Source organism: Phyllostomus discolor, chromosome 6 (assembly GCF_004126475.2).
Source record: "Phyllostomus discolor isolate MPI-MPIP mPhyDis1 chromosome 6, mPhyDis1.pri.v3, whole genome shotgun sequence".
In the NCBI taxonomy this organism is placed as follows: Eukaryota; Metazoa; Chordata; class Mammalia; order Chiroptera; family Phyllostomidae; genus Phyllostomus; species Phyllostomus discolor.
The window spans coordinates 147,279,286-147,305,585 of record NC_040908.2 but is presented as its reverse complement, the minus strand read 5'-3'; the positions used below and the strand labels follow the sequence as shown (position 1 = coordinate 147,305,585).

At 49.7% G+C, this 26,300-nt stretch overlaps 1 protein-coding gene and 1 long non-coding RNA gene across 3 annotated transcripts in view; both read right to left on the bottom strand.

Annotated features, from left to right (window-relative positions):
- EHF (ETS homologous factor) overlaps window positions 1-26,300 on the bottom strand; it is a 42,467-nt gene that overhangs the window by 5,345 nt on the left and 10,822 nt on the right. The window contains exons 2-7 of one of the 2 annotated variants that reach the window (XM_028517522.2): window positions 15,139-15,238; window positions 11,134-11,379; window positions 8,592-8,654; window positions 5,993-6,061; window positions 5,808-5,876; window positions 582-644 (exon numbers count right to left, since the gene is read on the bottom strand). In XM_028517522.2, the coding sequence (XP_028373323.1) occupies window positions 582-644; window positions 5,808-5,876; window positions 5,993-6,061; window positions 8,592-8,654; window positions 11,134-11,379; window positions 15,139-15,235 (607 nt within the window). In that variant the 5' untranslated portion in view covers window positions 15,236-15,238. Of the gene's footprint in view, window positions 1-581; window positions 645-5,807; window positions 5,877-5,992; window positions 6,062-8,591; window positions 8,655-11,133; window positions 11,380-15,138; window positions 15,239-26,300 lie in introns of those variants that run through there. The other variant, XM_036029223.1, reaches the window with a different exon arrangement.
- On the bottom strand, window positions 4,380-5,799 carry LOC118501322. The gene is made up of 2 exons (XR_004903956.1): window positions 5,151-5,799; window positions 4,380-5,112 (listed from the first exon to the last, which is right to left on the bottom strand). It is a non-coding gene; the product is annotated as an uncharacterized LOC118501322 (long non-coding RNA).

The following is a 26,300-nucleotide window of genomic DNA, read 5'->3' as shown; positions in this document are numbered from 1 at the left end:
GTTCACTCTGCAAGAAGGACGTCCAGTTCCCTGCAGTGTCCGGATGATACACACCCTGTCTCTGACGTGTCTTACTTTCCAACTTTCATAAGGCTTTACTATTGGGGGAAATACAACTCCCAAGGAGCACGGTTGAATCTGAAGAATGAACAGTCATTTCTTGGAACAATAATTCCACAGAAGTAGGAAGCCCACACTCAGCAAAGGAACAATAATAATACAGCTCAGCAGTGTCTTCCTATCTTTCTCCTTGTTCCACCCTCTTTTCTGGAGAAGGGGTAACCATGAACCCCATGCCTACAAGAAGTGCTTATTCACTGGGCATCTCCGTTTTAGAACAAATGGACAGAATGAGGGGGGAGATACTCTTTGGGGCTCCACTTTGAGAAATAACCGCAGAAGGGTTCTCTGCCAGCAAGCATTGCCTCTTTTTTCTCACCACCCCCCACCCCCGCACCCCACTCTGAGGTAAAGAAGTGGAGGCAGCAGGCAGAAGCAGTATCTGTCTAAACACCAGTGGCCTCAGGTGACACCCAGCTGGAAGGGATGGGCTACGTGCCATTTGAAAGCAGCCAACTTACTGTGCTTCTTGGTGTGGGACTTGGCGGGGTGGTCCTGCTCCTTCTTCACGTCGGGTGACTCTGCTAAAGAGAAAAGTGAGAGCTCTTTAATTTACCTATATCCCTCCATTATCATTTTCATTCTTCATCCACTCTTTGAACCAATACTTATGGAGCACCTACTACAGGACTGGCACATTTCCAGGATGTGTCATTACCAATACAAAACAGAGAGTGCTATGGAGAAAAATATTGCAGGGAAAGAAGTATGGAGATGGGACTGATTTGCAGTGTAACATAAGGTGCTAGCTACAGAGGATCTCTATGAGAAGGAGACCAGAAGGGTGTGAGGGAGATAGCCACGCAGCGAGCTTGTGCAAGAGTGTCCCAAGAATGAAAATAGTAAGTGCAAAGGCCCTGAGGTCAGTGTGTGTTTGATGTGTCCACAGAGCAGGAGGAAGCCAGTGTGCCCATGAGCAGGGGGAAAGGGCTGGAGCTGAGGTTCAGACCACGGAGGCTTTGTGGGATTTTAGGATTTTAGCTTTTATTCTAAGAGACGTGGAAAGCCATTGAAGGATTTAGGTCACTGAAAGGGTTTATTTTTCATAATACAAAAATGTAAACATCTATAACAAAGAAAGATGGCTTTGCAGCCAAAGGAGTGCCTTTTTCTGGCATGCAAACGTACATTTTAATCAGCCTGACAAAGAGGCCATTGACCAGCCAGTGCCCAGTACAGAGGGCCACAGGGACTATGGAAACACAGATTAGTTTAACAAATGACTCGTTATGGTGACCCTTGTGACTATCACCAAAGAGGCGATGACAGAAGCGGATCTGTGAACTCAAACTTCTTGAAAAGGAAACTGAATGATCTAGCAGTGTGTGTGTGTCAGTGCGTGCCTGTGGGCAGGCCCTTTGGGCATCAGGAGAACCGAGGCAGATCCAAACAACAACGAAAAAATCACGCAATCAAAAATCTACCAATTTTAATACAGAGCAGTTCCTGAACCCAAGCCCGTTTTGTTAAGAAACTGGGCCAGTAAAATGCATCTCCTCTGGTGTGTCGCTTTACGGCTTCCTATGCTGGGCTTCTCTAACCTGGACGTGGCCTTCAAGGGCATTTCACATTGACTGAAAATATATGCAAGGGGAGGAGCTCCATAGCATTCATTCAATTGCCAAGAGTGGTCCATTATTCTAAAAAGTATGAATAACCCTCAGCTCCTAATTTACATGGTCAAGAAGAACAGCTCCTGTTGATCGAGCGCTGTGTACTAGGCACGGGCCCAGGCACTTTACGGGAATCACTGCATGTAATTCACACCATAGCCCTATGAGGTGGGTACTGCTATGATCCGACGTTTACAGCTATGGAGGAGCCGAGGCACAGAGAGGTCCAATGACTTGTCTCAAGTCACACAGCCTGCGAGTAGAGCCAAGATGTGACCACGGTCAGTTTGAAGTCGGAGGCTTTACCCTTAACCACTGTTCTGTGCCATTTCTTAAGTTGGTGGCACGGAACAGCTTTTATGCAAGTCTTCCCTGCCAAGAATCAGGTTCAGTTCCATGATGCTCTCGTTGGTGGGGAAAGTAGTTCCAATGTGATGATGATTCGGTATTCCCCAGTGTTTGTGGGCACATACACCTATCAGACCACCTGCAGTTTCTGTGAAAGCTGCAGCCAGATGCCGGAGAGGGATTTAATAAGATCTCGCTAGGAAAAAACAAAACCAAAACTCTTATCCTGGTTAAGAAGTTTTCCACTGTCTTTGTCAACAAGAGGCCTGCACCTGACTCGGACTTCTCTGAAATCTAGAAGGACAAATTCACAAGAAATGCAAGGAGACTTCATTCTCCCTCCCTGTAGGTTTCAGGGTGAGGTTGCAACATCCTATCAGGATGTGACAATATTGCGACAGGTTTGGCACTGTCCCTGGTTTCCAAGTGATACATCACTCTGACAGGGCCACGTTGTTCTTCAGACAAAGGGTGGCATTTACCCAGCAGGCCACAAGCAAAGCTCATCTTCAAATGGCAGCCAGGAGGGATGCAGGGCCATTATTTCAAAGCCAAGGTTGAATTCAGGAAAAAAAAAAAGTGTCTCCCAGTTCATTGGCCCCAATCACTGTGTATGGGATCCAAACTGATGCAGAATCAATGACTTTGGGATTAAGGTAACTGTGTGAATAAGACGGAGACCTTAGACCCTCTCTCCAGAAAAAGGCACATATACTACACTCATGAACACCTGTACACAATTCCAGGGTTTGTGGCTCACTTAGGAGTCCATGGGCACCAGATTAAACCCCCCCAAAGAGGCCTTGAGAGAATTTTCCCTTTGAGATGTCAGCCATGTTCCTAGGCTACACCTCCATCCCATTTGGGAAAGACCAAATACAAAAAAAAAAAAAAATCCCCAGATAAAAATGTTTCCATCATCACGTGAAGGAATAGGCAGCCAAAGGCAAAGGGAAACTCTGATGTCCTCCAGCCTCCGCGTCCCGGCCCCAGGGTATGGGGGCGAGCTGTGGAATCGCCGACCTGCCTTAGCGCTCAGGTGTTCTCAAACCTCCCTTTCCTCGGGTGGCCTCCCCCATGGTGTCTTCCCCTCGCCCCCAAATAAAAGTCAGAGCCTTTGAAGGCAGCCCTGTGGTTAGGTGATTCATGCTTATAAACGAATGGCTCGCTCCTCCGGGGAAGTGGTCTGGCCTGGCTTCCTCTCGCTGGGCTCCCGGGCTCCCGGGCTCCCAGGCACGCAGGCACCCAGGCACCCGAGGCCGAGGTCCGGGCACGGCAGGGGCCGCACGAAGCCACAGGTCTGTGATGCAAGTGCCAGATCATGACTTCAGCTAAGCTGCTTCGCAAGAAGTGCAGATTAGAAGCATTTGCATATGATTCAGCTGTGAGCCATTTCTTTACGGGATATACAAATTTCAGGGTTATAATAGACCGTGCCGCCCTAGCTGGAGGCTCGGCAAGTCAGTGAATAAACACATCAGGCCTGAGTTGGCGGGATCGGCTGGCTCGGGGACTATCGGGCAGATCAGGAACACGGGCGGCCATCTTCTGGAATGGGCAGATGGCAGAAGATTCCAAACAAAGCCCGCTTCCCCACCTGCGTTTATCACAGAGGGCATCAGTTTACCTCAGGCCCCGCCCCCAGTCAGCTCGTAACTTGCAGTAAGACGTAGAAAGATATTTAACTGCGTTCAGTGTAATGGGAGCTTGAAAGGTAAAGACTCAGACACATGACAGAGGGGGGCCGGGGGTGTCTGGTGTCATCCCACAGATGATACCTTATATTGCAAGGAATCGACCCTCCGGGGCTGTAAGTCAGTATCCTACTGGAGGGCTGTCATTCCACAGAGCTTGCCAACCCCCAACACTCGGCTGATTCTTGGAGTAACAATTCCGGTAGAGGACCTGCACTGATTATCTCCTTTTGCAGCCTGGGTCAGAGTCATGGGACAGGAATGACAGGCGGGGGAACCAAGGATCAGGGGAGATGATGCAGAGCAGATGTGTAAAGGCCATTGGAAGAAGGACTTTTCAAAACTGAAGGAGGTGGGCTTAGGAGAAAACATTGTGAGTTTCCTGCTGATGCCACTGGGAAAGCAGGAACCGGCTCTGAAGCCCCTCTGCATCCTGAGATTCTGAGGTCGGGCCGAGAGGGCAGAGGACGGCCAGGCTGGGAGGCCAGCAGAGCTGTGATGAAAGCTGTTAGATCTCCCAGGCACCTCAAGACCTAACAACCCCGGAGGCTCAGGAAGTGGTTGGTTCAAGTTTACTTTTAGCCGGAATCTTTTGCCATAAGCCAAAGACCCAACAGGAAGGATGTGGGAGGTGACACCTTAGGAAGTGTGAGAGGAAGTCAGAAGGCGAGTGGGTGGCTGGTTTCCTCAGCTCGGAAGCCCTTCTCCTGACTGGGTGGCAACACTTGCCACGGAAATTTCACCTCGCCTGGCTCCGTTCTCCTGGAAGGGCCAAATTCACGGCAGAGCCCTTCCAGTGATGGGTCTGTTTCCTGCTTTCAGCAAATACATAGGGTGACATGCAGTGTGGGTCACTGGGGGGAGGGGGGAGTAGGGAAACGACTTGCCCTCGGATCCTCACTTCAGTTCCAGAAGCATTTACACTGGCTCCCAGCCCTGTCTCATTCAAGGGACTTGACCCGAACAAAACCTCAAACCAGAAGCTTTCACTCTTTCAGTTCTCAAAAACACACTCAACAAAAGCAAAAAGAGAGAGAGAGAGAGAGAAGGGACAGAAGGGGTTGTTGTTTGATTCAGTGCTTTGTTTTCCAGACAGCTGTTTAAACCCCAGTTCTGAAGTCCCAAATTCAACTCCAGGGAAAGAGCAAATTCACTGTGACAAGTCCAAGCTCCATTTCGAAGACCCAGACAGATCCACTAGCTCACACCCAGATCAAGGGACAACACGAAACCTTCTATTCATCCCCCTGACACACTCATTCCTAAACAACACACGCCGATGTTCCTATCTGTGAAAGGAAGGGGGAATATAATCTGGAAGCCCCTCTCCCAGACCCCTTCCCCCCTCCCCAGACCCCTCTCCCCCCACCCCCACCCCGCAGACCGACCATCTCACTCTAGGTAACCTTGACTGAGTCACGGATAGACCCCAGGTGAATCCACTTTTAACCAAACATGACTCATGAGAACAGAATGTAAAAAGTACAGCTTGTCTGACTGATTGAAGAGTCCTAATGAGCTGTCAGGGTCGGACTTCAAAAACCGACCAAGTGGTGTGACTTCCTGGGTTTGGAACACTGCTGATCGCCACCCTTCTCCCCGAAGCCCACCGCCACAGGCTCACAGACCTCTGAATGCTGCTGTTAGACGTTCTTTCTCTAAAGTCCAGCATTTATCAAAAATTCAATGTATAGCCTTCTTCCCGTAAATACACTCAGGTATGAATAACTTTATCAGATAATTTCCCAGGGGCGAGTTTTTGTTGAAAACAGAGCTCTTGTTATCACAAGAGAGTGACCTGGTTTCACAGAAGACAAGCACTTTTCCTAGAGGCACCCTTGCTGGTAATTTTCAATGTACAAATATTGGCTCACACGCAGATCTTTTCATGAATCGCAACCCCAGCCCTTTCCCAGCCGTCTCATGAGAAAGACTCCAGCAAAGTGGAAACGCAGGGTGTCAGTAATTCTCATTAATGCTCGGGAAGCACTTGCGTGAGGCCCACTTAACCTCTGAAGTCCGGGCAACTTACCTACGGGAAGGTGATTGGTGGTTGTCATGGAGATCTGGGCCCGGCAGAAAGTTTTGCTGTCCAACAAATCTGCAGCAAGAAAAGATAAAGGACATTAAGAGCCCCCTCCTGGCAGGGAACTTTGGGGCTATTAGAATAACAAAGACAGAATGTAGGGAAGCATTAAGTGCTGGGGAGTTAGTTACCTACTGTGCTACCATAGCTGGCGTCATATAAATAGTTTTCTTCTTTCCAGGTGTTCATGATGGAAGGGTCTACAAAGGACAGAAAATGGGAGCGGTCAGCACTCATCATCCCTGGGGGGAGAGTTTGCTTTTCCTAACGCTCTCTTCCTCAGAGAGGCACGGGATATAGGGGGCGGTCCCCAGAGAGAAGGGATACAATTCTGCTTCAGCCACATGTTACTTTATAACAATGTTAGCCCATGTTTCTCCCAGCGTCCTGGGGAAATGGACTTTGTTGCAGCTCTATCCATGTGTTCTGCGCCTGCTGCATTCAGGGGGAGGTGGCAACAGTGAGACCCCACTCTAGACCCATGCTTGGGTTTCCTGGGGGTTTTCTCAGTTCGCACACGGCAGCGGGTGGGTGCAGGAGCCTGGCGTGGTTTTGCCTTCTACTACATAACGACTAGACTGTGTTTACGGTAGAAAAAAGAAACTGTTAGAGACAAATTCATGATTATACGCATCTTTTTCTAGTAATATGTTCCTGGGGGAATGAATAATGTTTCTGCCTTCATTGCTGCAATCCAGAGAGAGCTCCCTCAAGCTGGATGACAGCCCCCTCTCGCTAGGACTTCTCTGCTTAGCTTGAGAGGTAACGTAAAATTCTCAACACCCAAATCCAACAACTTTTAAGAATAGGGCTCCATTGCCTCATCCCGCAAAAGCACCACTCTCTCTCTCTCTCTTTCTCCCTCTCTCTCTCTCTCTCTCTCTCCCCCCTTCTCTCTCAACAAGCACGTCTCACTCTGATGGACTCTTCAGATTCCAGATTCAAAGGAAACTCCCCTCCACCTACCCCAGATGAAGCCTGACTCCCACACAACGCCCACACCTGGGCTGGCCTCCAACAGAAGCAATCTCTCTCCCGGCCGGCCAAGAGCTGCAGGGTCTGGCAGGGAGCTCTCAGCCGTCCCCAGCAGGAACTTCCTGATTTCTCCTCTTCACCGATCAAGGCTGCCCTCTGCTCCCCTCCTGCCCGGCTTCTGAATTTCTGGGCCGGATGCTAAGCCACTGGCCGAGTTTCATTTTGTTTTTACAACATAAAAAGGTATAAAACCTGAGTCACTGGCTAAGTCCTCTTGTTTACGACACAGGGATTTAGCTGGTGTTTGAACTAATAGCTACGTGTTTGGGCACCCCAAGCCCAATCTCTTGGGGTTACACCCTCTCTCCTTGTTGGGTCACCTCATACACCTGTTGTTGTCTCTGAAAACAAACTGAACCAAAAGGTTTGGGGGTGTTGGCCCCTCTGTGAGCCTCTTCTCCCCTCCTCCCCTGGGTGGACCTTCTTCTCCACCCTTCCCCGGCTTAGCTTTTCGGAACTGGCAACACAAGAATATCTGGATGGTCAAGAAGGAATGATTAACTTATTGGGGGCCTCTCCATACCATCCTGGCCACGGTGGGACTATCTTCCTGGTCACTGTGGGGGTGGGGCAAGCCAGCTGTCTGCTGAGTCCTTCACCGGCCTCCAGGGCAGTCAGGCCCATAAAGCACAGACCCTCCAGGTAAGCCAGCCCCTGGTCTGTGGGGGAAAGGCAGGGCTAGAGAAAGCTAAGTAGCATGCATAGTAGCTATTGTGTTTTGTTTTGTTTTGTTTTGTTTTTAACTTAATCATGGTGGGCTAGCCCCCTTAAGAGCAAATATTATATGAGGCCAATGGGATTCGAATGACTCACGAATCACTCCCAGGTGAAATCCTGTCCTTAGTGACTGGCACGCAACCCTCAGGCGGGCCTGTGGCAAACTCAGGGTTGGCCCCAATGGCTTGCGGTCTCACTGATGAGGACCTGGGGAGCAACCCTGGAGCAGTGGCAGCTGCACAGTCCCATCATGCCAACGAACTGTGGGGGACTTGCACGGCTCTCCTTAGACTGAGAGACCATAGGCCAAAGGTCAATATGCAAGGGGGTCTGATTGGTGCAAGGCCACAGGCACAACTTCTCAAGCAGTTACTGTCCCTGCAAGTCTCCAACAAGTCCCCAGCAAAGCCTACTCAGGGTCCAGAGTAGCCTTTCATCGAACAGTGCACATAAGGCAGGAGTTGGGGCAACATTCCCACAGAACCTCCAGGAGCCCCCAGAAACCCCAGTATGTACAACAGCAAGTCTGCATTTCCTCTTTTTTGTGTAACACTCCTACCAAGGGAGGAGGGGGAGAGACATTGACCCTTCCCCTTCTCTCCTCTTGCTTCTCCTAACTCGGCCGAGACCCCTGGCTCTTTGTGGTGACCAGGAGGCCCACTTAAACTCTGCATTTTCCCAGCTCCTGGACTGGAGCCTGGATGATACCCCGACCAGGGGTGGGAAGCAGAGAAGTGTGGGCTGAATTAGTCTCACCAGTCTAGAAATCAGAGAAAGCTGGCAGTCACTGGTCCCTAGCGCAAGGGATGAAGCTCATGGAGAGCGGCCCACGGGAGACAGCCAGGGCAGAGGCGTTCCTGGGTTTCCTGCCAAACGACTGGCTCCGTCCTGCTCCCACACTCCCTCACGCTCCCTCCCACTCGTCCTCGCCAGGGTATTTGCCTACCGAGTTGGCTCTCTTTGTCTGCTACCACTTACCCGTTTGTTCGGTCTTGACAATGACATTGGGTGTGGACTGGAACAGGTCACTACTGCACTGGCCTGTGAAGGACAGATTGGGAAAGTCAGAGCAGGCCCACATGGAGCCAAAACTCAGACAAGGACAGACCTGGCTTCTTGGAAGAGCTTCTGCCAGTCCCAGTGCCTGATCACCACTGTTTGCTGCGGTGCCTCTACAAACGCAAACCTGAACTTCCTGTAGAAAGTCAGTAGCTCAGGCACCCGCATCAGACGGAATTACTGGGCTTTGGATAGGTAAGGCATTCAGCGTGGTGGAAACAGAACCGCAGAGGCCAGAAGGCCAGTTCCCCACTAATAACTGCAAGGCACTCCTACTTCCTGGGCCTTGGTTTCCTCTTCTGTACATTTAGGGGCTTAAACTAGAAAAAGTCATTATTAGATGGCATCTAAGGTGCTTTTCCATATTTATTTTATTTTATGTATTTATTTTTTAGAGAGGTAAGGGAGAGAGAAAGAGGGAGAGAGAGACATCAATGTGCAGTTGCTGGGGGCTGTGGCCTGCAACCCAGGCATGTACCCTGACTGGGAATCGAACCTGCAACACTTTGGTTCGCAGCCCGCGCTCAATCCACTGAGCTACACCAGCCAGGGCTGCTTTTCTATATTAAGATATGATATGAAATCAAAATGAAATACAAGGAAAACCATTTTAATTTAACTGAGTTTATTCTCCTTTGATACTAAATTTAATAAAACCCATTTTGACTAGATCCCATCTGAGACGTGTCTGGGGAAACACACTGGTTCTTCCCTTCTTGATGCCTCACAGCCCTCTACAGACGCGTCACTTAGAAAAGCACGCATATCCATATGAGGAAATCTCATGTGTTTGCCTCTCTGGCCAGACTATAAATATCTCAGGAGCAGGGTCCATGTCTTTAAACTCGCTCACCTTCAGTTGTCCCATCTGTAAAATGGGTACAGTACTTTTCTCATAAAGTCATTAAATGAACCAATTCATGTAGCATGCCTAGTGTACATAAACACTTAATAAATGTAAGTTAATAGAACATCTCCAAGGAAGCAAACAACAAAGCAATTTACTTAGCGTGCCTAATATACATAAACATTTAATAAATGTAAATTAATAGAACATCTCCAAAGAGGTAAACAACAACTCAAAGGTGAGAGGTCATGAGGCACTCACAGAGGCACCCGCAGCACCCGGTGGGGCCAAACAAATCACAGAAGGTCAAAGATGGAAGGTCAAAAACGGCCACACTGCCTCCCAGGACACCCTGCCTTAGGCTTCAATCAAGGGTAAAAGCTTAAAGGCCTGGACTTAATTGGAGGTGGGGAGGTAAATATTTCTAATTCCTCAAGCATAAGTCTGCTCTTTCTGAAGATTCCTGGGGGTTATTTATAGCGCCTTGTTTGGTTTGGTTCTAGTAAAAGAAGAATGTGCGAGCACCTCTGGGAGGTGGGTGGGAAGGAGAAAGTGCCGGGAGCTGAATGAGGTCATCCCAAAGGGCCAGCACTGCCGCCAGCTCTGCAGCCAGACCCTGGGTCCTCCTCGGCAATGACAATGACGGCAGCTGTCCGGGTCTGAGTACAGTTCACGGGCCTGGAACTCCTGCTTTCCAAGCCCCAGCTACCTGCCTACACACAGGATCCACTGAGACAGGCTTGCTCGTTCTGAAGCGGATAGGCCAGCTCACTCTCTTTATGTGCTCCTGCTCTCCAAAATAGCCACCGTTCTCAGAGGAGCCTGTTTTATATAACCATCATCAGGGCAACGTTATGCCAGTGCCAAAGACATTTCGCAACACGAGCTGTCTGCCCTGCCATGTCTTATACATAAGACAGTACACAGTACAGAACGTGTGCGCATGTGTATAAACTGTCGCCTGGGCACAGCACGTCCATGGTGCCTGTCTGGGTGCTGGGTGAGGCTCAGCGACAGACTCGTGGGGCTCCAAGGGCAGCAGCAACTCCAGAAATGACGGCAGAAACATCCTACATGTGTCCAGACCACTAGCTCTAACCCCCTTTTTTGTTAGTTAATGGAACATTTAAGACTCTGCTGAAATAATGTAAGCCTTCTCCCCTTCCCTCCCAAAACACAAACATAGATCTAATTTTTTATATCTTCTTACCATCCTTAGGTTCCATCTGAAGAACCTAGGTCTAGAAGTTTCAACCAAAGAAGTAGTCATAATGACCTTAGCAAGCAAGTAATTAGGAATGAAACTATCAAACCCTGTTTGCAAGGCAAGGAAAAAAAGGTTTTCTGAGAGTAGCAAGTACTCGGTGAACACCCTCCTAGCACATCTAGAAACTCAGCCATAAGGAGAGGGTTAAATTGCACTAGGTTAGTACGGCATGAGACACACCTCGTAGCCTAGGCTTGGTGCCTGTTCTCTCACCTCCCCTCTACTGCCCTGTCTTGGAAACGGGAGGTGAGACCAGCCCTTGGTGTCCCTGCCTAGGAAGCCTGCTGGCTGCAGAGTCCCTGCTCTTCTCAGCTGGCTCCCAGTGAGATGGGGAGAAAGATAGTCACCGTTCCACTTGAGATGCTGCAAGTTGCTGTAAAGGAGCTGCCCCGCTGTCCCCGCCGCCCGGATGAACTCCTGCAAAGTCATGTTGCACAGGTGCTCGCCGTTGATGTCAAATTCCTGGAAAGGGATGCAGCTGGCGTCCAGCTGGTTGGTGTCCAGGAGGTGCTGGAGCCACTCCCACACCTGGTACTTGGTCCAATACTGAGGATGGATTTCATGCCACTGGCCTCCAAAAAACCCACTGGAAACTGCAAAAGAGGAGGTGGTTCTGTGAGTGACCCATGGTTGTCCTCAGGCATAATCCCAGACAGGGGGCTGTACCCCTCGTGCCTGGATGAGGTGAGGAACGCAACCACACCCTGTGTACCAGTGGGGTCGGAGCGTGAGACTGGCTCTGGAGAGGAGGCTCTTGGAAGTATGGTCCTTTTCCCAGTTACAGTAGGGGCTGACCTTTTAGCCTCTGTGCCGCTTGACATCCTCCTTAGTGCAAAACACCCCTGAGAACGGATGATGACCTGAGACCTGAACTACTGAGGACATGAGCTCATCCCCCACCTCCTCCAAAATACCATCAAAGCTGAAGCACTGCTACAGAGTCTGCAACTTATTAGCTGTTGTTCGTACCCACATAGTTTTCCTCTCTTCTTCCCTGCTTCTCTCTCCCATCTTTTATTCTCTCTCTCTTACACACACACACACACACACACACCCCAAACTCAGACCTTTTTCAGCCAAAAGTGAGGCCTGAGAATAAGGTTCTTTCCTCTTGGATGCCTTTGCTTCTCCCCAAAGTGGCCCAGGTTACTTATCTGCCAACCGTGCTGCTCTGCCCCTGCCCCACACTGGTTATCAGCGCTACTGCAGGGTCATTTCCTTACTCAGTTACCTTCAGTCACTCCCCTTCACCCAATGAAATGAGGTACAAAACTGCCAAGCCACACACTGAGGTTCTTAACTAGCTATTCTTCAAGTGCCCTATGACTTTTGCCTTTTTTCTGTGTTGTTCTTTCAGCCCGGCTTATACTCTATCGATCACTCCCTGTGGGTTCCGACACAGCTTTCAAACCCCGACCACCCCACGAAGTCATCACAGAGTCCCAGCTTTCTGTAAGGACTGCTGTCTCCAGGGGGCGTGTTGGGTACTCCTCCTCCTAATGGCTTTCGTCATGTTCAGCTTATCCTTAAGGGCATCTAAGTACTGCCTCATTCTCCTCTGTAAGTCATATGCTCACGGTCATGGACCCCGTCTCAGCCATCTTTGTACCTCCTGCAGAAACTATACCACAGAGGCTCCACCATCTTAAGGGCTCTCTCTGGAAACTTCTGTAGTGGAGTTCGTTGCTGAGGAAGAAGTGATGTGGGGACCTAGAAGAGCTGTGAGGTGCATGCAGGAGATGGTTCATTCAAATACCAGTGAAGAAGAGAAGTTCAGTCAAGCCGATAAAAACCGCTAAGCTTAATATGGGCTAACCATCTGTGTATGGGTGCCATTTCACGTTCGCTTAAGAGAACATCACAGAGTCAGCCCCAAGTCCTGAGAGACGGAGAAGAGGGCGACAGCCTTTGTGGGCAGGGGACAGGCCCGAGAGGTCTGACAGTCAGCCCCCTTGTAAACAGAGATCTAAGGGGAACAGCTCTCTTCGGGAAAGGGTGGGTGGGGGCGGGGGACGAGGAATACACTGCTGCGGCCCACCAAGCTGAAGCAGGGGAGATGCGACTGAACATGACACACGGATGTTCCCACGAACTCAAGGAGGGACCGACAGAGGAACGCACAGCCCCGGGACTGTCCCCAGCTCGCCTCCAGTCCATGGTAGATCAGTGCTCCTGCAATGCGAATGGAATTATGAATCACCAGGGAATGCTGTTCAAGTGCAGACTCTGATTCCACAGATCTGGGGTGAGACCTGAGTTTCTGCATTCCTAAGAAGCTTCCACTTGATGGTGATGATAAGGTGACGACGATCCTCTGTGGGTATAGTTTGAGTTGCGAGAAACTAAAGAACCCCTGAAGATTGGATTCCCGTAATGCCATGGCCCAGCCCTCAACGCCTCCAGAGGAGAGGCCGTAGGAAGAATGTTTCCAACCCAATCCCACTTTTGCTCACTCCTTCAGAACCCCTGCACCGCTTCCAGGCCTCGGAAGCACTCGACCAGGAGACCGAGATGATTTAGGCGCGAAGGTGACTGCCTTGGGCAAAACTGCCACTCTCTGTGTTATAATACTTTACTCCTCATACCTCTTGACCAGACAAAAGCAGCCTTGAACCCTCAGCGTGGGCCCTGGAGGGGAAGCCCATGGTAGAGGGGGATGTGGACAAGGATTGGGGCAATCTAGTCCAAAAATTAAATTACATAGAAATGTTTCCAAATATATAAACACAAAGAGCTTAGACTGGATGTCTCTCCACTTCCTTTCCGTTTCTGAGGGGTCTCACAAATACAGCTGTTTAATGATGGGCTATATTTTTTTTGTGGTTCCATGAATCTTTGTTCTCTTTTCCTAAAATAATGGAGCTCAGAGTTGCTGAGTGCAGCTCTGGGAGTGAAAACAAGAGGTAATAACTCTCAATAACCCAACAACTGGCCTGGAATTTCTTCTCTCAGTGCCTCACGATCCAGATTAGAGGATAGTTCTTGATAGTGTGTCCTGTGAGAACTTGAAAGAACCAGAGAATTTCTTATGAAGTCAGCTGGGCAATTCTCTCCATCAGCCGTGGACTCATCAGATGCCTGAGATTGCAGGAGGAACACTGAAATTCCTATGAGTTCAGCTCTTCTCTTTCATTCAACTGACATCCCCCACCCCATCAACCATGACCAGAAGCTGGGCCTTCTTCGGTGCTTCTGGAAATTAAGATGTGAAAATGACACCTAAATTCCTCTCCCTGCTGAATAAATTGCCCTGGCTGTCTCCAAAACTAACATGAAAAATGCTGCCTTAATCCACAATCCAAGGGCCTGGGGATGCCAAAGACTTTCCAGTCTGAAGAAATTTCCTGCCCTATTTGGAATCCTCCTTTAAGGTCCCCACAGACAATCTGAGGCCAGCAACAGAAACCGTCACTCCCCCAGAAAGGCAGCAGATGGGCGGGACAGGTGACCAAGTAAGAGAAGGTCGCCTGTGCGTGTTTGGCTGGGGTTCCAAGTTCATAGGCAGAGCAGCCCACGGACCAGCTGCTTACTGGAGAACATAATCCTTCCATGATCACCCGCCTCCTTCTCAGACTGCGCTCACCACCAGGCCGTGCCCCTTTTTTAGGGAATTCCGAGCAGCAGAGCCTCTGGTGAGGAGATTGGCAGCAGGTGCACCGTGGGAGAAGACCTGGAGCCTCTTAAAGCCACTGCAGTTCGAGGCACAGCACTCTGCCTAAACCGAGTGCCTCCACCGTGGGGTGTGGAGCCCTGATTCAGCAACAGCTTGATTCAGTTCCGCTTCTACAATAAGCCACGGGCTTGGTCACCAAACCCTCGATAAGCCCCACCACTGCCCCTCCCTCTTCTAATCAACAGGTTCTAGACTGAAGCACCAAAAGGGGGCACATGGTCTCCTGACATACCCCCTGCCCCTTACACAGGCAGGTCACCGGAACGTGAAATAGAAAGATAAAGCTGCTATACCGCCCTCTTCCTCAATCTCCGTGCTTCCGTGCAACACACACACACATGCATGCACATGCACACACACACACACCTTTTCCTCCTAGCCTATCTTGAAATGTTAAGCCAAATACTGTTAAAAGCTTCAACAGGTCACCTCTCCTTTGGGCATCTCTTCTACAACCCACCCAGCACCTTCAATCTTGGGAGGAAACAATGAAATTTATCAAACGGGCTTCAGGCTGGAGCACCAGGAACTAAAGAGAACTCCAGCGTGAAGAGTGTTCCCCACTCCCACGGCGCCTCACACCTCCTGCTGTGTTGTTCATGCATTAAGTTGGAAAATGAAGCCTAGTGAAAGCAAAGCAAAAATCCCCTGGGGTGTGACACCGCCTCGGCCCCCTTACCATTGCACATGGGGTAGCTGTCCGTCCAGGCTGGCTGCTGGTGGAGGAGGTTGTTGCTGGGGTTGAGATTCATTACACCACTTCCTTCCAGAATCATGATCTGTAAGGTGATCGAACAGCCCGTTCAGTCAGTGCCTCTTGGACAAACGTCATTGGACAGTACAGGCCATACAGTGAATTTAGGAAGAGAATCTGTCCTTCCGACCATTGCCTCCAAAGCATATTGCCACGGCCCTTTCGGTAAATGCAAAACTCCCTGGCAATTAAAAATTTCCAGGCTCAATTTTCATATGCATGAGGCAAGTTTTTACAGCCACCCATTCATAAATGAATAATCTCTGATCAGGAATGAAACGGAGGGAAAATGCAATACCTGCTCACAGGGCGAGTCTGGCCAGCCGCCAAGTCTTGTCTTCCCCCACCCCACACCCCCCCGCCAGCCCAAAAGTGAAAATGCCAAAGAGATTTTGTTTAAAGTGGACGTGCAATCAATGAAAATCCAAGCTGGTGGTAGCACAGATCCAGCACCTGTGCAGGACCCTGAACTCAGATGTTCCCGAGTCCCAGCACACCGCGGCCACCCCTCACCGGGGTGCCCAGCCCGTGTCCTCCGCACAGCTCTCTGCCACGGGTGGGCTGTGTCAGGGGGCCTCAGTCGTGGTGTGCCGAGAGCTCCTCCAGTATCTGGCTTCGTGATCGTATCAGGAATCAACTGGTTTCCCTGGCGAGATACTGCCCCTCCCTTCCTTCTTGGTAAAAATTTGGACTAGCTGTCTCCCTCTCTCGTCTTAGAGACCTGCAGAATACCACACGCTTGGAAGGTGACCAAAAGGTGACTTTCTCAGTCTGAGGACACATGCTCCCAGTAAAGGACCCAGGAGAAGAGCCTTTCTTCCAAGGGATTGCTTGAAATTTTTTAAACAATGTAAAAAAATGTATACTTTAGAAACCCTTGCTTCAATTCTCCAGCATCTATGTATATGTAATGTTCCCATGCCCGAAGCCAGGCACCCTGTGCCTTTCAGAACCCAGTGCTGTTTAAATGAGTGCTCGGTCATTCAGAAGAAAAGCAACCTATTTCCAGAAGGCACGTGAGCATCACCGAGGATCTGTAGAGGTAACTTGTGCTCCCTAAAATGCTGGGACAGGGAGAGAAAGCTAGTTTGAGAGCAGCAGATCGTGGAAACTTTTCTGCCTGTTTTGGGGGAATCTTGCATCTCTGAGGGTCCCCAATGTCCCCAGGATCAAAGTGCCCATCCAGAGTAGTTCTGGCCCTCAAAACCTCCTCCTCTAATTTAGCTACTACCCTTCCAGTTCTGGGGAGGGTCAGAGAGGGCAGGACAGGGGCCTGGAAAAGGACTAAAAATTCATACATGTATTCATTTACTCAACAGAAATGTGTCAGCCCTACAATAGACTGGACGCTGTTTCAGGTACTGGGAACAGAGTTAAAGGAGGCGAGACAGAGACCTTCACGATGATCATTAACATCACCCTCATGGTTGGCAAAGATTGGGCCTGACTCCAGCAGCCTAAGCAGAAGGTGGAAAAGGAAAGGCAGGGTGGGAAGGACGAGCACGTGGCAGTGAAGGGACCACGGCATGGCAAGACGGGGGAGCTGGGTTCCGCCCGGCGGTGCCACGTGTGAGAGTCTCCATGCCAGAGGGGCTGGGGTTGGTTCCCAGCGCTCCCACTGACCAGCTAGGGTTAGCGTTCACTCCGACAGCCGTCCACCTCTCTGACCCCTCACTTCCTCACGTGCCCCGTGTGGATGAGCCTGCCTACCTCAGCACTGATCGGAGATTAAATGAGTTTCTACACCTTCAGCACTTGGCACGGAACGGGGCATGGCTCCACAGCAGGTGTCACATATGAGGAGTGTCCCGAGCCAAGTCAAAAATAAGCATGGGCCTCAGTTTCCCCACACAAACACCTGTAGAGAAGGTGGCCACATTGATTTTAAGTTCTCTTCCAGAAACCTTTTAGATCCTCACCCTCAGAGAAGGAGAAACCAACCCAAGTCATATATTTCTCTTTTTCACAACAACGGGGGCCTTTCTCCATCCAGCTTTTCAGAGCAATCTCTGTAAAGGTAAGAAATCAGATGAGGGACTTCAAGGTAAAAGAAAACCTCCCAGTCCCCAGCGGGGAGGCTGGGGAAGAGAAGGGGCAAGGCCGGTCTCCTGTTTGCTCAAGGCTGGGCTTGTTCCTCGCCAAAATGTGCTCAACCACAAGCAGTAAAAAGGTTACTGTTTAACCCTGAAAGGGCTGAAGCTCAGAGCCCAGCCCTTGTGCAGGGAGGACAAGGCCCTCCAGGCTGCAGGGGGATGGGCAGGGAAGATTTCCCTGAAACTCTTTCACAAGAATCTGCCTGCGGGGCTCTTCATAAGTGGCCATTTCAGTGGAAGCAAGACCTGCCCTGGCCAACTCCGAGGTGCCTCCTCGGTTAGCTCAGAGCTTCTGTTCGCCACGTCCCAAAAGAAAACCCCAGAAGGCAGGGTGGTATGAGGGCTAAGCACCCTGGCTTTGAAGTTGGGGAGATGTGGGCTCAGACCCTGGTTCCCCTGATTACTGGGCATGACCTTGAGCGAATTCCAAGTCTGTTTAGCCAAAAACGTTCTGATGTTCACTTTCCCCACCTGTAAAATGGGCACAATCCCACACTCAAAGTACAATGGGACTCTGATGAGGACGTGCGTGGAGAGAGCTTGGTGGGTGGTAAAAAAAGAATTCAGTAACTATCACAGGACAGCGTGGACCACTTCTCCCCTCGTGACCCACTGCCCACAAGCCCCTTTCCTCGGGGCGGACACCATTGCTTCCCATGACCTTCTGGTGGCCTCCAGAGCTCCTCAGCCCACAGAGGAGCCTTGAGCACTACAAGGTCACCGCTGCCTCCCCCCCTACCAGGAGGCTGGCACCCCTTTTCCCAGGGAAAGGAGTCAGTATGGTGAGGGGCCCTGTTTTACAGGGCACAGTAAATGGTTACTGCTCATAAAAGAGTTTATGTGGCTAGCCCTCACGGAGTCAGAGTTCACTTGAGCTCGCCCAGGCTTTCGAGAAAAGAAGGCCAGTGTCTCTAGGCCAGCAGGGCATCGCAGGCACAGCGCCCTCGGTGTGGACAGAGAAGGGCCCGGGCTCACACGGCCAAAGGCCTCTCACCGCCAGCCCTGCTCTGGGCCCAGTTCTTCGGGTGTCAAAGGAAAACATTTGCCCCACCCCACCGCACCCCACCCCACCCCACCCCCCACAGCCTCAGAGGACTGCTGGGAAGATCAAATAAGATAATGGAGCCCTGGTCGGTGTGGCTCGGTTGGTCCCTAGTCGGGGCAAAACGGATGCATGTTTCTCTCTCACATTGATGTTTCTCTCCCTGTCTTTCTCCCTTCCCTTCTCTCTAAAAATAAATACTAAAATCTTTTTTAAAAAATGAGATAATAGATAATAAATGTGCCCTGAGAACGGTAAAAAAACAAAGAAAAGCACTATTATAACCAACTCATCTACACTCCCACCAAAACAGAATCTCTGTGGTACCTCGTGATTACTTTATGGGGCATATGAAGCAATCCTTTTCATTTAAAAGTAGGGGTCTTATTGCCCTGACTGCTGTGGCCCAGGGGGTTGGGCATTGTCCAGCAAAGCAAAAGGTTCGATTCCTAGTCAGGGCACAGGCCTGGGTTGTGGGCTCAGCCCTTGTTGGGGAGCATCTGAGAGGCAACCAATCGATGTTTCTCTCTCACATCGATGTTTCTCTCCCTTCCTTCTCCTCTCTCTAAAATAAATAAATACATAAATACACACACACACAAATTGTTTAAATAAAAAGTAGGGGGATTTTTTAATGTTCTTCTTCAAACTTCCCACTTTACCTTCAGTATAGCTTCTATTACTTCCTACCAAAAGAAGAAAAGAAGAAAAGAAAAAAGAAAAAGAACAGCCAAGCACCAAGGACATGAGGTAGACACTTGGAGTCTTTGAAGCCTGGGTTAGAATTCTGGCTCCATCTCTGAGCCATGTGACCTGGAGTGTGTTCACTTTTCTGAGCCCCAACTTCTTCCCTGCTCTAAAAGGGGGACTCAGGGGAACATCGATGTCTTCTAAGTATAAGGACTGTTTTGAAGGATAAATAGTGTAAGGGCATTAAAGGTGTCTAATCCGGCACCAGCACACACGCCTCCGATAAAGATCAGTTTCCTTCCCTTTGTTTAAACATCAGTCCTCAAAGCATTTCTCTAACACACTTTACCTTTTCTAGGGCTGAAGAAGAAAATTCAGAGCCTAAGTAAGAAGGATTTCACCCTTCGAGCCAGAAGCAAGCTGGATAAAGGACTGACTGATCCTCATCTCTAGCTCAAGGGGGAGTTCTGGGGGTGGTCCTCGGCCAAGTGCACTCGGTGAAAAGCAGTTTCTCAGCTTCTACATGACTGATGTTTTGGGCCAGGATGGTTCTTTGTGGCGGGGCTCACCCTGTGCATTACAGGATGTTTAGCTGCATCCCTGGCCTCTAGCCACAATATTCTAGTAACAAATGCACCCCCCACCAAATGTCCCCTGTAGCCAAATTACCACCAGTTGAGAACGCTGGTTAAAAGTACAGCCTGTGGAAGTGACGGCTCTGACTTTGACCTTGCTGGTGTGGTGACTGTGGGCTACCCCCTACCCTGTGTGTGCAGCTCTCCTCTCTCCTGGGAAGCAGGCATGGCATCAGTAACTACCACCTAGGCTCGTGGGAGGATTCAATGACATAAGGGACAGTAAGGCCCCCATACAGTGCCTGGTACAAACCAAGTCATTGCCTCTTAAGTGGAGGTCTAGGAAAATGCACGGGGTTATCAGGGGCAACTGTGTCTATTCCCAGGGGGTGTTCCAGGAAGACAGCACAAATGGTTGCTTGGGCTATGAGAAACTCCACACACACACAAAAAATACAACTGTATGTTGTATTTCAAATACCAGAACTGAAATGCAATGTGGATTATCCAGGGAGGTTTTCATCTGCATTTGATTATGCCCCCTTTTTCCCATGTGTAGGAAAAATGGGAGGAACAGTACTGGCTCCAGGCTCCCGTTCACCCAGACTTTCACATTGACCAAGGCATCACCCTCTGTGCAAAAGTGTCTAAGACGGACACTTTCAGAGACAGGCATCTACCATGTATTGGAGGAGGAGTCACACAGGCTAGCTGCCCAGCAGACTTTGGTAAAGACAAGAATCTCACACCAGGCTTCCAGCCAGGACCTATTTCATTTTAGGCAATGCTGAGCTATGCCAGAACGGCCCCATGCCCGGGTCATGGTGGGTGAGGTCAGCCACCCTCTGTTCCCCACTTTGTTAATGCACAGTTTTGGGTCAAACACAAACTCCAGCACAGCCCTAAGGTGCAAAGGAATTGGACTACTTCTGTGCCACCCACACACAGAGACAACCCACCACCCTGGTGCCCGCCCCTCCCCTAGGCCGCCGTCAGAGCTAGACTCTCTCCCAGCCCCGGCTTGACCTCCACCCCACCTGGGGGCAGGGGCAACAGAACCCTTGGTCGGACCGAACGTTTCAGAGCCTCCCATTTTGGCTCTGTGGCTCAGGAGAAGGCGAGCCTGGCCACAGAGACCCGATCTCGCTAACGCCTGAGTTGAAAGGATGACAGCAAGGTGAGAGAAGCTTCAAACCCAGCCCAGCGCTGCCGTGTTTCTCCAGCGCAGAAGGAGCAAGAGCTCACGCCTCGGAGGGCGAGGGGTAACGTCTTAGTTCTGCCTGCCAGTTGGCTGTGTCGACCTTAGGGAAGTACCCCTCTCTCTACAGCCTCAGTTTCCCCACACAACAAAAAGTGGGGGAAAGTGGAGTTGGTGTGAGAACTCGAGGAGAATGTCTGTGAAAACCCTGAGAGACCCTTGTCTCTCGTCCGTGGCAAGCACCAAGGAATGTCAGCTGCTGTTACAGGGACTGCCCACGAGTCTCTCTTTAAAACTGTGCTGATTGGATCTGGGGACATCCTTGGAGCCAGAGCAGACTCATCAGAGGCAGGATGGTATAATGGTTGGTAACTCCAGACTCTGGCATCAGACAGCCCTGCGTCTGATCCCGCCTGGCTTTGCCAATTCACTGAAGGGGAAGGTTTGGACCAGTAATCCAAGTTCTCTAGGCCTCAGTTCCCTCAAGTGTCAGATGGAAATGATATGAAAAGGGTTGTTGAAAGACACAATGAGAAGGCCTCTGTACAATGCATAGAAAAGTATTTGACACATAGTAAGTACTGGTAAATGTTAGCTGCTTTGTTGTTATTTATTGTGTTGTTACTATTTTTTTGGATCTCCAAGGAGGAAATTGACGGCCAAGTTCATTTCAAAGAAGGCTTCTAACCTCTTCCATCTACACAGTACTCCCTAGTTCTAGCTGGCCGGCATAGTTGAGCCTGGAGCTGGAGTTCCCACCTCCCCATCCCGCTCTGGGCTGCTGTGTGGATGCACCATCAGGCTGAGCTATGAACAGCCGCTCTCGGCCATTGCTCACAGAAGCCATGCTGTGCTCCTGTGGGCACAGTCCCTGCTAGAGGGACAGAAAGCCATCCCTCCTACTCCCATTCCTCCCACAAGCCACACTGTGCCCAAGACAGCCAGGAGCAGTGGGAGGGCACACTTCCGCAAGCCACAGGTATCGCCCTCCCCTGCACTCCCATACACCGCGGCTGCTTTACTGGCACAAAAGAGAGAGCTCCTGCCAGAGAGTGGCCACGGGGTTTCTTTATCCCACGGGGCCCCTTAGCACGAGGAAAGCTCAGTATCTGCAAAGAATAGGGTCTGGAATTGGAGCTAATGGGGGCAAAAAAGCAAGGGAAGGACACACCACTGGCAAAGAGCTGGAACCATGGACCCCAGAACCCCAGAGGCCGTGCGCAGTCACAGACTCTATCAAAGCCAAGGACCACTCAGCTGGCCTCGCCTCCAGACAGAGGCGATACAACCCAGTTGGAAGAAATGTCTTTTGCTCCATGGTGGGGTTACTGAGGCCAGGGAATGAATGATGTAAAAATAATAGTAATACTAAATATACTGTAGTGGCTAGGGCTTATTGAACACTTAAAATGGGCTAGCTCTGTGCTAATGGTTTTAAATGCATTTTGTATTATTTATATTGTGAGTCTTGACTGAGAAGAGATAACAACTCTCTAAGGCTATTATTATACCATTTCACAGGTGACCAGTCTGAGGCTCAGAGAGTTGAAGTGACCTGTCCAAGGTCACCCAGCTTAGCCAGAATTGGAGCTGGAAGAGAATTCAAACTTCAGACCATCTAGCCATAAACCCCGGGAACTCAGCCACTTTCTGCCGTGAAGGAGGTATTGGCCAGAGAAGAATGTTGCCCTCAACTCATCCTCGCCCCCACTCTGTTCCAAACCTATTCACAGAATTCTCCCTGTGCCCTCGGGCGCCTCTCGCCTTTATCAAGCTTTCCCAAGATGATAAAACTCGGGCCCATTCAGTCTGGACCCTGGTTGAGACCCTCTTTCCTTTTGCCAGAGCAATCTGAGGCCATTGTTCTTCCCAAGGTGTCTGAGAGCTCCCTCCCTCCAGGATGAAAGAGCAGAAAGCTGCCTTCACTTTGCCTTCTCCACAGTATGCTTAGTGGTTCCAAAGCTGGGCCAGTTTAACTCATGATACTCTTGTAGCCATTAACATGGATCTACACATGTATCCATAGGTACACACTTACAGACACATGAGCACACACATATGTGTAGATACCCACAAAGAGGATGGCGTAAAAGTGGGTCTATAGTTGTTCATATGAAAAATAATATAATAATAAATGATAATGCAATAACAAACTCTGTTTCACATACAACTGTAAACCTACTTTTGCCCCACCCTGTACATATATACAATAAATACTCCCTCTATGACTCAATAAAGTCATTTTCTTTTGTGTTTTGGGAATAAACTGATCCATAACTATCTGTGCTTTATTCAAAGTAGGCCTCGGGCCAAAAAGCACAGCTTGCTCCTGCTGCCAGGGAGCTCTGAGGGCCACAGAGCAGAGGTCAAGCAGAACTGGCTGGTGCCTGTGCTCTCTGTCCCCAGCCCCAGGGGGCTGGGAGTCAAAGCCATGGTCTGCATCTTCCCAGCCCCTCTATTCACTCAACCACCCCATCCCAAAACTGCCACAGAACCGGCTGGCATGGGGCTATTTTTACTCCTCAAGCCAGTAGAGCAATTAGGCATTTTGAATAATTACTTTGGAGATGACAGCGATGTCTAGACCATTTTCAGTCCTGAATCGAAGTTAGCAGCAGGTGAATTCAAAGCATGTGCCTCAAGGATGTCGCAACCGCTATGGACTTCCTGTTTCAGCATGACTGTCATTTCAAAAAAAGTGCACTCCCGGGGAGGAGAAAAGCAAATTCACGTACATGTGAAGTCTCACCGAACGAGATGCAGACGAAATCCATGGTTTCCAAGTGAATCAAAATGTGAATCAAGCTTGGGGAATGCATTTGATCCTCTCGGTGTTACATCACAGGTAGTTTCACAAGCCTGTGGTGTGTTTTGAAGCAGACATTTCATGCTCCAGGGGCAACATCTGAGGTGTTATTCCTGGGCTCTCAAGCGTTTTCCCGAGCAACGAGGCTGCATCGGGAGGCCCGGTGCTGATCCATTCCAGATACGCCGCGCTGACTGTAAGCCGTTTGGGAACATACATGCCATGCTGATCTTTATCACTCGTGCAGCCAGACTCAGACGAGACGAAGACACTGACAGCCGACAGACACCGAAGTTGATTGAAACATGAGATCACCTTACATGACCTCCGGAGCCTTTATCGATCCCATTCAGATATGACAAACTAAGGAGAACAGAGCAAACTTGGAATCTTAAAGGTCGCCAGAGCCTTCTGAGACCTCAGTAGAAGTTAGGGCTCCCTCCGTTTACCAAAAACACATGTCCGCACCTGGCTTTTCACGTATTTTGTGGGCACCTGGCCCCCCACAGACCACCCGCTGGACCCTACAGATCTGTGGACATCATGGATCTTTAAGAAATCTCTCTTGCACTCAGGATGGATTGAAAAATAAAGAAGACTTTAGTGGAGTCAGGTTTCGGAGACATACGTTCACACCAGCCTATAAGAGAAGGCCTGAGAGATTCTGTTCTTGCTGCTACTTGGCCTTGGCGCCGTCTCATTCCCCTACAGGGACACCAGGAAGGGCGTCCCGTCCCTCTCCTTCAGCCACTGGAGTAGGAACCGTGCAACCAGCAAGGCCATGCTGAACCTCCATTTGGCAAATGCAGTAAAGAATTCATCAAATTTACTACCACCCTGAACTTTAGCAGCTGTCTCCTCACTAACCCCCTTTCTTTATTCTAAAACACAAACAAACAAACAAATGAAAAACAGGTTTCACTTCTTATGACAACCACCTGTATCGTCCTCACCTGAGGAGGGGTTAAACGTGCAGCTTCCTGGGCTCTCACCCAAGATCTCTAAAAGAGGATTTACATTTTTGTAAAGACTTTACTTATTTATTTTTTGAGAGAGAAGAAGGGGAGGATAAAGAGAGGGAGAGAAACATCGATGTGTGGTTGCCTCTTATGTGCCCCCCCCAACCCCCCAGGACCTGGTCCACAATGCAGGTAAGTGCCCTGACTGGGAATCGAACCAACAACCCTTGGTTCTCAGGCTGGCACTCAGTCGACTGAGACACACCAGCGGGGGCAGGATCTACATTTTTAAGAACCTCCCTTAACCAATCCTTAAGCACTCTCACAGTTAAGAACTTCTGGTCATAGATTCACCTACCTACCTTCCCTCATTTCCCACAGTAAGATAACTAACTCCAGGAGGTAACTCTCTTGAAGGAGGCATCCATAAATGCCAAGAAATCCTTGGAAAGTCAGAGATGACACTTTCAGTCTGGAGAACTCAAGCTCCACTCTGTCCATGGAGATTCTATCACCATGTTATTTGCCAACTTGAAATCAAGTAATTCCTAATGCTCACTATCACCAAACTGGTAAACTCAGCAATGCCCAGCGACTCACAAGTATGACTCTCTGAAGCCTAGACAGACAAACTCGGCCTTGGAACACCGCATTTGCAGAGGATTTTTATGACAATCGTTCCTATGAAGATAATCTTGTAGCTATCTGACTCGCCCTTACCTGATCCCATCCCCACCTTAGCTCTTCAAAAGATTACTTAGCTGCCCTGGATTTAGGCCTCGTACCCAGAAAAATTGGTGTCTTAGCCTTCAGTGGAGAGAAATACTCATCAAGAAATTCTTGCCATGCTACTATAAGTATTTATCCACATATAGGGATATACACATATACTGTGTGTGTGTGTGTGTGTGTGTGTGTGTGTGTGTAATGTGCATAACGCCTAATAGTCACCGAACACTATACTGGGTGCTAGGGACAAAATGCAGAGGCTGCCCTACCCGGGTAGATTATTCATTCTGTAAGGACACCGCTTCCCGAAGCAATGGTAGCTCTCTCCAAAGTCATCTGAGCTCCAGTCCCACCTCCTGCTGGGGAAGGAATGGAGGAAGAGCAGAGAGAGACGGGCAACCTGCTCTGGCATTTGGAAATGACCAACCTGGAAAAGAACTTCAACTACGTTTATAGACAGGGCCGGCCGATCCTCCTCTCTCCGGCAAGCCCACCCCCTTCCCTCCGCAGGAAAACCTCACTAAGACGTCGAGTTGGCAGGCAGGGGAATGCCCCTGAGTTTCACAAAGCAGCCTCAGCCAAAACCAATCTCCACTCGGGGCAGAATAAAGCCGTTGGTTGTCTGGATAGCTGAATGTCTCTCCCCGAGACAATGGCGTGTTTATGTGTAGGAGGGTCAGGAGCGGGTTGTTAACATAAAACCCACCGTAAACAGAGCTGCTAATTCAGTTGCTGGCAGGGGCTTCTGTTATCTTCCGAATACCTCCCAGAGGGGATAAGCCCTACCTTTTCATTTGAGTTGGCAGCGGAGTTATTTTTTTGCACCTGTTGCGCTGCTCCGATAACAACCAGTTAAGCATTGATTTGTTGGAAAATAAACAGAAAAAAGCAAAGAAAGGCATCTGCCCAAACAGCCTGAGCTGGTCTGATGGAGCATGCATGCCAATTTGTTTTTCCTGTAAAAACCCAGAAAATAAATAAATAAATCCCCAAAA